We start from the raw sequence: 11,193 nt of genomic DNA, 5'->3' as shown, positions 1-11,193 counted from the left end.
CGGGCGTTTCGAAAAGGATTTGGTGGGGTTTGTTCCTTCTGCAAGTGGCTTTTCGAGCCCCTGTCTCGCCTCGGTGCTGTCGTAGATGCTTAACTCCTCAAAGCTTGTCATCTGTTTTCCGTATTTCTACGCACTTCTCGCTTCTTGCTCTTTTTGAAGAGTGCCTTTTAAGCTTCTGCCGAGTGGAAGGAAATGGAGTCTAACCACAGCGGCTGGGGGGTTTGGCTTTTTTTTTTTTTTTTTTTTTTTTAAAATCTCTTGTAAAAAGTGGTATGCAGGGTGCTGTCTTTAAATAGTGTCCACACCCCCGCATGCAAACATTTTCCTGTTTCGCTCCCTTAGTTTCTTCACAACAGGCTTCCTCCGGTTAGTGCAGTTCTGCATTTTGGATTAGAGCACTGTGTGAGGGAGGGGGACTCTGCTGGCTGCAGGTTTCTCTTTATAACTTGTTTCTGCGAGAGCGTTTAAGGTAAGCACAGGATAAAATGGCACGGTAAAACAACGTCCAACCAAATCCACCACCCAAAGACTCGTGGCCCAGTGAAGGGAGCCATTCTAGATTCCAAATTTTTCCATCAATGGTAACGTGCTGAAAGCACCGATACGTGGGTATGCTTAAGGATGATGTTATTTTAAGCTATAAGAAATAAAATAAATTGTATGCAAAACCCAGAAGACGTTCAAAATTTCTTGAAGCCCATATTGATGAATAAATATTCTTATAAGGGTTTCTTTATGAAAATATTTTTTACTCCTGCACATTCTAGTTTTGCTAATGATCAGATTAAGGTTTCAGTCTTTGCAATGGAAAGAACTAGCACAGGCTGTTAAAAATGTAACCTTAGATTTCTTTTTTTTTTTTTGACTTGTCACTATGGGTTGTATTTGTGCATAGTAAGCAATTTTTTTTTTTAATAATAATAATAAAAAGCTTTGTCTAAGGGTTTGATCTCAGCTATGAAACTATGCTGAAGTTCTCAATATCTTCCTTTCCTGTGCCTGGCTACAAACCAGCAAGAACAAATGGAACAACTTTGCAATGGGAAGGAGGGTGGCAAGACGAAGCTTTCGCTGAGAGCGCACCAGTGTCTCTGGGGTGGTACCCACTGCTCCCAGCTGCCCCAGTGATTGCATCCTGGGGTTTTAAACACAGGAGACTGGTTGCATTTCGTTTGTGATGCTGGGTAAAGGGAAATCGTTAATTTTTAGTTTAATGTTTAGGGTAAATGCTTGTGTCTTATTTTAAGGTATACGTGGCTTGTCAGTCAATGCTTATTGTGCTCGTGGGAGCTGTGCCCGAGTATCACATAGACCAAGAAGGGATTGCAGCGAGCAGAGCTGAGCTTGCCAAGCATATCCATTTTGCAGACAACTTCACATCTATAGTAACCGAGGCAAGTACTTCCGTCGCGCCTGACCTTTTCTGCTCTTCTTGGGATTCATGCCACTAGTGCAGGACGTGGCGCTTGTAAAAGCTGAGCAGGGCTTAGTGTAATGTTTTGCTTATGCTGTTAAAAATCATTGGAACTCGCCCATCTGGCTTTTAATTTTATTGTTATTTTAAAATCTGAAAGTATACGATTATTAGCTTAGTTTTTGTAGTGTAAATCTAATATTTATTAGTTTAGGTTAAACTTTTTTCATTTTGTCTTCAGTTTTCCTTGCCTTCAGATGCTTTAGAAAGTCATTACTAATGAAGAATGCTCATTTAACTACAGCTGCTTATAACTCTGGAATTTAGGATGTGCTCCTCCTAACGTCTGTTTTCTAGCAAGAAAAGGTTCGGTTTGTCGTGTCTGCACAATCTACTGCGTGTGTAAGCTTTAGCACGAGTTGCATTAGTTCCTCACAGAAGATACATCTTAAAGATTAAAACTAGCATGAAAATGAAACTCACGCACCACACGTCTGGGTATTTTAATGTGTGGTGAGAGCGGGAGATGGAACAGATTGAAGTCTGCTGAGTGGGACAGAAGCTTGACCCTTCGTCCTCATGCCTCGTGAATTCCATGCCAAAGGCTGCGTTTGCTTTTTGCTGGTCCCTGGGCTGTAATCGCTCAGGCAAGTGCGAGTGACCTAAGCATCGCTGCCAGTGCCAGAAAAAAGACTGCGTGGGTGGCTTGGCCCGCAGCGTGAACTGTCAGGGTTCTGCTGACTGAATTCTTGGAGCAGTTGTCAGTAAACTCGTATGAGACAGGTTAGCACTTGGTGTAGCCGGTGCCAAATTTGTGCTTCCTTCCCCTTATCCCAAATGGGACTGTGTAATGTTTCTCTTGGAAAAATGGAGTGACGAGACGTAAGAAAGAATGATGCAATATTGGATCATATCCTCTGTCAGAAACAGGTTTTTTTGATTAGCCTGTTTTCCAAGATCACCCCTCAGCTTCAGACTCTCAGCAGGATGCGTGTTAGGGGGTAGTGCTTAATTTATAATCAGAAATCAGCAAATTTTAACTAATACTGTGGTTTTAAATGTGGAGGTCAGTGTCCCTGTTGCCAAAGCATGTAGTAATTCTCAAGACTCATCAAAATGAATTTATGTTCCCATTCATTTCAGTGACTTTACTGTAAGATTTCTTAAATTACATTGTTAACTGTCTTTTTGTGGAATCTTTAGATGCTGGCCAATGTTTCGCTGTACGCTAGCAGTCTAGTAACTAAATCAAACTGCCATGCGGATTTAAAGAGCTGAGAGGATGTCTGTTTTGGTGATAACAGAACTGACAAAGTTTCTGTTGGCAAGCTACGGTTAATGTTGACAAGTTCCTTTTGTGCAAATAAAGTAGATGGATGCATTATTTTAAAAGTTATATTCTCCACAGATTATCATGTCAGACTTGTTAAAATATGAGCATCTTCCAGTGACACGCTAGGCAGCACAGGGAACAGTTTGCAGGAGCAATCTTTTCTCTTGTTCTATCCTGAGAGAGGAAGCTGCTTTTGTAAAGTTTATTTCTTTTATTTTGGTGGTGGAGCTTAAACTGTAAATATTTTAACTAATGTTCTGGTTTGGCAGGGGCACTGTTGTCCTCTGGAGCTCAACAAAATTTCAGAGCAGCTCTTCAGTTCTGCTTCAAGAGCTAATCGTTGTAATTAATTTTAGCATAACTAAGATTTTGTAAATAATAGCTCGGGCTTAGTCCATGGAAAATACAGTTGTTAGAATTGCTTCTTGGTCTGGCATCAGCTCAGCCCCCTGCTTTATTTAACAAGTGATGATGCTTAGGAAGGTGAGTTCAGGAATGTCTTGCATCTGGTGTAGAAATGGTCCTTTACCTTAGAGAAGTTGATTTTTACAACCGTATCCTGGAGCGTAACATTGTTTTGTCTCTTGTATCGGCCTGAAACATTCTGCAGATGAGAACTGAGAGTTTGAAATTTGTACGCTGCGGAGTGCTAGCACGGAGAAGGACTTATGCCAGCAGTGCTCTGTGCTTTGGAGAGCACACGCTGTGATATTTTTATACTTGAAGTTTCCTGAGGATTCGTGCCCAGGAATATTTCATTGTTGAAGTCTCCTCAGAAAGTTAAGAAACCATAAGTTTTGGGGCTACATCTTTATCCAATATAATAGGGTAGAATCTACTACCCAGCAGGATATAGCAGAAATCAGCTGCAAATGCTGCGGTGCAGGGGTTTTACCTTCCTAGAGTATCCAAAAGTCCCCCAAAACTCAAAGAGCTGGAACACTGGGTGCATTGCACTAAAGAAGGTGTCCTGTGAATGCATTAGATCTTGCCCTGCTCCCGCAACCTGTGTCGTGCAGGCTGCTGGATGGGTGGAGCACAGGTAACTGGTGGGTTACTGGGTGGATGGAGCAGTCTTCTCTGTACTCTGCCGCTATGTCAGCTCAGATTGAATAAAAGCATGAGTTTCTTGAGATTGCTGTAACTCAAAGTTTCAGTAAATTCCTCATATTCTTTGGGGATCTGTAATAATTCAAGGCAGATACTTCAGGGCTGAGGTCCTGGTACGCTGTACTGTACATACTGTACATTTTGGTCATGGACCTCTTCCATTAGGCTTTTTTTTTTTTTTCCCCCCAAGCCTTCTACTTCTTAAAAAAAAAAGCCAATGGGATTAGGATCCTTCTTCCTTTCCCCAAAGGATATACTGCATATGTCACTTTAAAAAGTCAACATGACACTCATCCACTTTTTTGGAAGTAAATTTTCCAGTAAATACACTGGGAATTATTTGAAATACTCAAATAATTCTTAAATTTTTCATTATGGTTTTTTTTTTTTTTCCCCCCAAGCCTTCTACTTCTTAAAAAAAAAAAAGCCAATGGGATTAGGATCCTTCTTCCTTTCCCCAAAGGATATACTGCATATGTCACTTTAAAAAGTCAACATGACACTCATCCACTTTTTTGGAAGTAAATTTTCCAGTAAATACACTGGGAATTATTTGAAATACTCAAATAATTCTTAAATGTTTCTTTGGCTAAAGCTTTGTGCTAAATGAGTTAAATTTTTTTTCCTGGAAAATCACTTAGGATTTTCTGGTTACCATTCTTTGCTGACCTCCCGAAGTTAGGAACATTTGTCATCTCCACAGTGCGTTCCTGCGAGCGTTGGTTCTCGCCGTTTGTAGCAGGGGGGCTGCACGAGCTGCCTGTATGCCTTGCCCCGTCAGGGAATAGTATAAGTTGTATCCGATTTCAACCCACTGTCAGTTAATTTTCTTTTCTTCTGACAATTTTTGATTATGCCGCCTCAGTTTAGCTTTTGGATGAGGTAGAAAGTACGTTTTATAAAGAAACCCGTCATTTGTTTCCAACTTCTGTTCGATTACAAATGCATGTGCACGATAAGATACTAAGCTATCAATGAGTAGTCAGTAAGTAGGTCTTAGAGATTTTATAAAAGAAGGATATATTTCCATAATCCCTTCCTGCTTCTCTTCAACAATTCAACGTGTGTACGAGGAGGAGGAAGGGCAGCGGGGTTACTCGTGGCTCAGGAAGCGTAGCTGCACGGCGTTAACTCTCTGTGTACTGCAACAGTGAACGTGCTTTATTCTCATTAATGAATAATTTTTATTACCTGTTCATTGAAATAGCTAAGCTTTTTCAATGCTGAGATGGCTAAGTTCTTAACAATTCAGACTTCCCTTGTTTTAATAACTTAAGTTGCTTTGTCAAAGCTTGGGAATTGGGGTGCAACTAATTATACCTCTCAACTTGAAAGCTTACAGTCTATTATAATGAAATTTCTTGGGGGAGAGAAAGAAATGTGAGAGAGTGTTAAGAAAAAAATGAGTACTGTTGGCTTACCTATCAAACTTTGAACAAAACTTTAATTGGATGTAGAGCAGAAGTGGGAAATGGCAAGAGAAGAATTTTGATAGATTTTGATTATTTTTGAGGAAGTCTGCGATTTAGTGTTAATACTTTTAACAATAAGGAGATTCTTTTTTTGCCAGTGGTACCTAATTGAACAAGAAGCCTACAAAGTGAGCCTTGCATCATCCCTGTTTTTCGCTGGATTGCTTATTGGAAATATCACATTTGGCCCTTTGTCAGATAAACTGGGCAGGAAACCAGTGTATATCTCAGGTAAGATTGTCAGAAGGTTTTTCTGAAGCGTTCTACGTGGGTAACAATATCTCTTTCTTTTCTGCCTATGGGCTGCCCTGCCTGGGTGCTGCCCTCGGGCCACCCTGCTGCGTCAGTGTTGGGGCGCCGATGATCCGTGTGAGAGCTTCACTTGGAGTAGAGCAGCACTGAAATGCGTTGGTGTGAGTGTGCTGGGCAGCATAATGGTCACTCTGCTTCATCTCAATGGGAGACGAAAAATAACCTGGGTTTGCTATGGCTATCGCTATTCGAGCACAGTGTTCCACACATTGCCTGACCATGCTGTCTCCAATAAAAATAATTCACTTTTGGGGGAGGGAGAGGGTGAGGGAGAATGACTTACCTAGACATCTTTCGAGTGGGTAACTCACGTCCTGGTCTGGTGCTTTCCAGCTGCGTTTGCAGCCAAAGGGTCTTTTTGTTTAACAGCATTCTCTCAAGGAAACATCATCTTTGGCATTGCAGATCTCAAGCGTGTGGCTTGAAGATGATCGTAATTTTCATATGGTGTGACTTCAGAAAGCCAAATGTGAGAGATTAGAGGCAAGAGTATTATAGACTGCTCATTGCAGTCAGTAACTAACTGTGCTCCCTGCCTGCCTTCTGAGTTCAAGCTGCACGGCCTGAGTACTAATTATGTTTTATTCTCTTCTCTGCAGGTCTGTTTTTTGATGTCGTTTTTGGGTATGTCACAGCATTAGCTCCAAATTATGACGTATTTGCCGTGTCACGGTTTTTTGTTGGAATTGTGAATGGTGGAATGGCTCTTGTGTCTTTTGTCCTAACCCAAGAATATGTAGGAAAATCATTTTGGTCATTTACAGGTGGGATTTGGGAATATTTAATCATTGTTACTGTGCCACATCCTTATTCTGACTATCAGTCCCTTACATTTTAAATTCTTACGTTTGTACCAAGTAAAGTCAGTTCGTAGCATAAATAAGCAAATTATTGTGATGTGATTCATCCCAGTTCTCATTTCTGTGGGAGAGGTGCCTGATTAAGGAAGATAGGATTGAGTTTGATTAATAGCAAAACTGAGGTTTTAAAATTGGTTTGCTGATTCCTAAACTTCCCCAATTTGTCCACTGCGTTACGTTAAAAAAAACCAACCATGTTTTGGCAGATCCTGCCAACTTCTGAACGATGCTGTATGGTATCTTGGGAAGTATTCTTGAAAGTGTTCTTTGAAGTTTCCCTGTGCCACAGAATGACTTGGTGCCTGGATAGCGTGTTTTTTCTCCCTGCTGAATGTGTTGACCATGCAGTGTTTTTAAATGTCCTTTTTTGTATGTCGCTGCCAAGAGTTAAAATAAATGCAGCACTCGCACGTCAGTCTGTAAAGCTGGAGTAGCTCAGACTGCAACGCCCTTTTGGCTAGCGCAACACGGAGAAAAACTTGGTCCAAATGCTGACTTGCTGTGGCTGTGAACATATTTCCCTCTCTCCCATTTCTTCAGTTGCCTCATTCTGCTATTTTTCTTATTTCTACTCTGGACTCCTGGGGATGTGTGAGACAGTTGTGGTTTAGTTATAGCTTTCCACTTAAATTTTTTAAGTACTGAATTTTCTTCTTCTGGGTTCGCTCTTTTGACTCACGCCCTCTCTCTCCCCCACCCCTCCGTCCCCCTTGCCCTGTTGTCTATCTCTGCTCTTCCCAGCCTTTCTCCCTGCAGGGGTCGGCCTCCTGATGGACCGAAGAGACAGCCCGATTCCTGCCGCTTCTTGCTCTAGGTGCTTTATTCTAGTCCTGCTCAGCTGTTGAGAAAGAGGCGCTGAACGCCTGGTTAGGGGCTGAAGGAGAGGGAGCTGCTGGACGCAGCCCGGCAGTGTGCAAGAAGCTCTCCTAGGTGTTGGCTGTGAGCCAGGCTTGGTGGGCGATAGCTGGGATTTTTTAGGTTAGTACAAGGTCTCCCGTGTTAGTCTGCAGAGGGGTTTGTTGTTAGGCTTTTGGAGTTCAAGTTGACCCTGTCTTTTTGACGTTTTTAGTTATGCTTGTTCATCAGAAGTCTGATGTAATCAACCTGTGGCTTGCAGCTGGTTTTGTATTGAACTCAGACCTTGTACTTTTATAACTTCCAATTTCTGTTCCAGCCTGCCACCTCTATTCAAGGTTACCCTAACAGACCTAAATAAATCAACTCTTTCTCAACGCTTCCCCTTCCTGTCCTCTGGTTTTCTCTTTAGTCTGTAGGTTCCTGTTAATTTCTTGCTCTCTCCTATCTACCACCCTTTATTTTTGAAAGGTGAAAACCAACTCCAACCCCCCCCCCACATTATGCAAAGCTATTCTTCATTAGGAGTGCATAACATACTTAAGCCAGCTGGTTCACAAGTGCTGTAAAAATACCTCATAAAATGGCGATTTTACTTAGGTATATCATGGGCTAGAAATTTCAGGCTTCTGCTTAAGATTTTTTTTGGTTTTTTTCTTTTGCTGATGGTTTCTGTAGTCACCATTTTGGTCTTATGTTTTCAGGTTCGTTGACTAATTTGACCTTTGCAGTTGGCATTGCTGTTTATGCTTTACTGGGTTACTGCGTGAGAGAATGGCGCTACCTTGCCTTGGTATCGAATACTCCAGGAGTCCTCTTCCTCCTTCTTTCTTTGTAAGTGGTTCACGTGCATTATAACGATAAGGAAAAAAATATGCAGCGATTTAACAGTTACTTGCTCTTGTCATCATTCAAGAGAGTAGTATAAACAAGGATGACACATTTCTGTATGGTTTTGTGAACCAAGCAAGAGAAGAATCATATTGTGAAGGAAGAAGTGGTTTTAAATGAAGCAGAAGGTCAGGGTTACCCAGAAGACGAGCTTGCGTTTCTGCATGCTGTTACAGCGGTGGTGGCCAGTGTTGCAAAGAGCAGCTGTGTGCCAGCTGTCCAATAAAACTCGATTACAAATCTGCTTGGGGAAGGGAATGCCTGCCAGAGGCTGCGAGCTGGAGCGTCAGCCAGGAACACTGCCTTCTGCCAAGGAAGGGCTTCAGCGCTTGAAGTTTTGGAAGTGATCCTAGAGGGATTTTAGAGTTTCTTTTCACGAGACACATGCATGCAAAGGGAAGTAAGTGAGAGCACTCGGAATTGCCTTTTTAGCGTGATACGCTATGTATCTGCTTGCTTTTGAGGTCCCTTGTGCCTGTGCCCAGCATTATTGTGCTTGGGTGCTCCTATTTAGAATTCCTACATGGACGTTGTCATAAAAGTGATTATGAAATGCATCAGTATTTAAGGAATTACAAGCGCTAGCTTTGTCTGGCCTGTGTTATTCCAACACATTGTTTTAACATACCAAGTAATGCACCTTGTATACATCTGATCACTAGTTACAGCTGTGGAAGAAATAAAAGAAGTAGTGTAGTAAGTTGTCTATACATTAATGCAAGGAATGTCTAGCATATGGCATAGAAAAAAACCTTCTTCTGATTTTTATTTCAATTTTTGAAATTTAAATTATTTTTTTAGATAGATCTGCTTTGGAAAGAAGTTCCATTAAAGAATACACCAACACCCCCGTCCCCCCCCCCAACCCTCTTCCCGTAGTCAAGGGAAACAAAGCCTCTGGGCTGAGGAAAGAATTTCTGCATAATGTATTTTCCTCTATGGTGTTCTCTTTCTAATGGAAATAGAATTACTTCCCCCAAATACTAAATACAAATCTTTACTAAATACTTAGTAAATAGGGGGATCCTCTGAAGTAATGGAAGTTTAGTTTTGTTGTAGGATGCGTATCTCTGTTAGCAGTACCAGAGACAATAAAGATTCAGTTAAAAGTGTTCCATTCTTTATTTTATGGCTCGTATAAAAGCAGCAGCACACTCTACAACCTGAAAAAAAACAGGAATCATGAACTGAAGTTGTGGTAAGCAAGGATATTCTGATTATACTCGGGAATAAGAGATCTAGAACTTACGCAGGCAGTGATGAGCAGGTACTGGAGCCTGACAAGTAATTCCCCAGTAAGGCTTCTTGCCTCTTCTCTCCAATCCAACTCAGAGCTCTTCCCATAATGGAGAAGCTTGAAATAAATGTTGTGAACACAAAATTTTGTCCAGGCTGTTCAGATAATTAGGATTTGAGATGCTGCTTTGATAGTGCTAGTGTAGCCTTTCCTAAGAGTTCAGCTCATCAGAAGTCAAGATTGAGATTTGAACCTGCTTTAGCAGGGGGGTTGGACTAGATGATCTCCCGAGGTCCCTTCCAACTCTTGCCATTCTGTGATTCTGTGATTTAAACTCCTCTAACGTGACTGAGTGCTTTGTCAAGCATCTCCAACAAACCCTCTGTAAGCTTAACTGTATTATTATCAGAGTATGTGGAATTTAATATGTAGAACAGTGCAAACAATGTTTTTCTCTGAATTTTGTATCGATACTTTAAAAAAGTATTGGTTTGCAAAATGGAAAGATTGACTGTAGTGCTGCGTTCATAGGAATGAACTTGTCATCATTGATGTTCTGTTCTTTCCTGTTAGTATGCTCCCAGAATCACCACGATGGCTATATTCCCAAGGGAAAACAGCAGAAGCTGAAGATGTGTTGCAATATATTGCCCTTGGTAATGGAAAAGAGAGACTAAATCTAAAATTAAAACCGAGTGCAGGAATTATGAGAAAGGATGAATCGGCACCTGGTATCCTAAACTTAGTAAAACATCCAGTCCTTCGGTGGCGAACCATCGTACTGATGTACATCTGGTAGGTACCAACACGATGCTGAGGTGCTGTGAACGAGTTGGGCATGAGGAACCCATTAAGATTTTTCATCTGTTTCTTTTAAAAAATTCTGTCCTCAAAAACTAAACCGTAAAATTGTCAGTTGATGGCAGACAATCTAAAATGGTGTCTTGTAAAGTTGATGTTTCATTATTATTGCTGTTGCATTTTATTTTCAGTGTGTTACCTAGAAACTGCTTCAAAAGCTGCTAAGAAATAATCTGGTGAGAACGTAATACTTAAATTGAGTGAAATGGGAAACCGAAGCAGAAATTACTGAGGATGTGTATTTGAACCAGTCTTAGGAAGGAAAGGACTATGTGGATTAGACAACAGTAGAGATCTGGAGTAAGAATAAGCATTAAGAACCCAAAAGCACATTACGCAGGTTCAGTGGAGGAGAACTGTGGGTGAGATAAAATACAGATTGCATAGATTTATGTTAGGTGCTGTCTTGAAAAGTGGTACAACCTGGGTGCGGAAAATCACCCCGAAGTGCAGGAGTGTGTGTGTGTATGTATATATATATATATGTAATATATTGGCAATAAATGGCAGCGCGGGGGGAACCCCTGGGGTGGGGAGGGTGCTGCATTGGTTGTTACAGCAGCAGCTGTTGCAAATTGGCTTGAGCTAAAATCTGTTGGAGGAACAGCTCTTTCCCAAAATGCCAAGAACAAGATTCTCCTTTAAAGTCCAACATCATTTGAGACAATTGTCAGGGTGGGGATGAGAAAAATCAGTAGTTTGATGTGTGGGGTAAGCAGAGACGTGCAGGACGCAGGAGCAGCAGCAGGAACATCTTTGCCAAGTAGGACCTTTCCAAAACCATCTTAGATTCTTAAGTTGCTGGTAGGTAAATGTCAGTAAGTATGGTGATGAGAAATGACACAAAG

The 11,193-nt window shown here is 41.3% G+C and overlaps 1 protein-coding gene across 6 annotated transcripts in view; it reads left to right on the top strand.

The window, feature by feature from the left end:
* Positions 1-260: 260 nt before the first annotated feature.
* The window catches only part of LOC104124615 (solute carrier family 22 member 15-like), a 25,763-nt gene continuing 14,830 nt past the window's right edge, over positions 261-11,193 (top strand). For 4 of the 6 annotated variants that reach the window (XM_035892543.1, XM_035892541.1, XM_035892538.1 and 1 more), the window contains exons 1-5: positions 906-1,394; positions 5,428-5,560; positions 6,241-6,405; positions 8,061-8,190; positions 10,058-10,279. In XM_035892543.1, the coding sequence (XP_035748436.1) occupies positions 1,227-1,394; positions 5,428-5,560; positions 6,241-6,405; positions 8,061-8,190; positions 10,058-10,279 (818 nt within the window). In that variant the 5' untranslated portion in view covers positions 906-1,226. Of the gene's footprint in view, positions 470-905; positions 1,395-5,427; positions 5,561-6,240; positions 6,406-8,060; positions 8,191-10,057; positions 10,280-11,193 lie in introns of those variants that run through there. The other 2 variants (XM_035892540.1, XM_035892542.1) reach the window with 2 other exon arrangements.

This window comes from Egretta garzetta, unplaced genomic scaffold (genome assembly GCF_000687185.1).
Source record: "Egretta garzetta isolate BGI_Z169 unplaced genomic scaffold, ASM68718v1 scaffold204, whole genome shotgun sequence".
In the NCBI taxonomy this organism is placed as follows: Eukaryota; Metazoa; Chordata; class Aves; order Pelecaniformes; family Ardeidae; genus Egretta; species Egretta garzetta.
The sequence above is the reverse complement of the archived record's forward strand: the minus strand, read 5'-3'. Positions and strand labels throughout refer to the sequence as shown.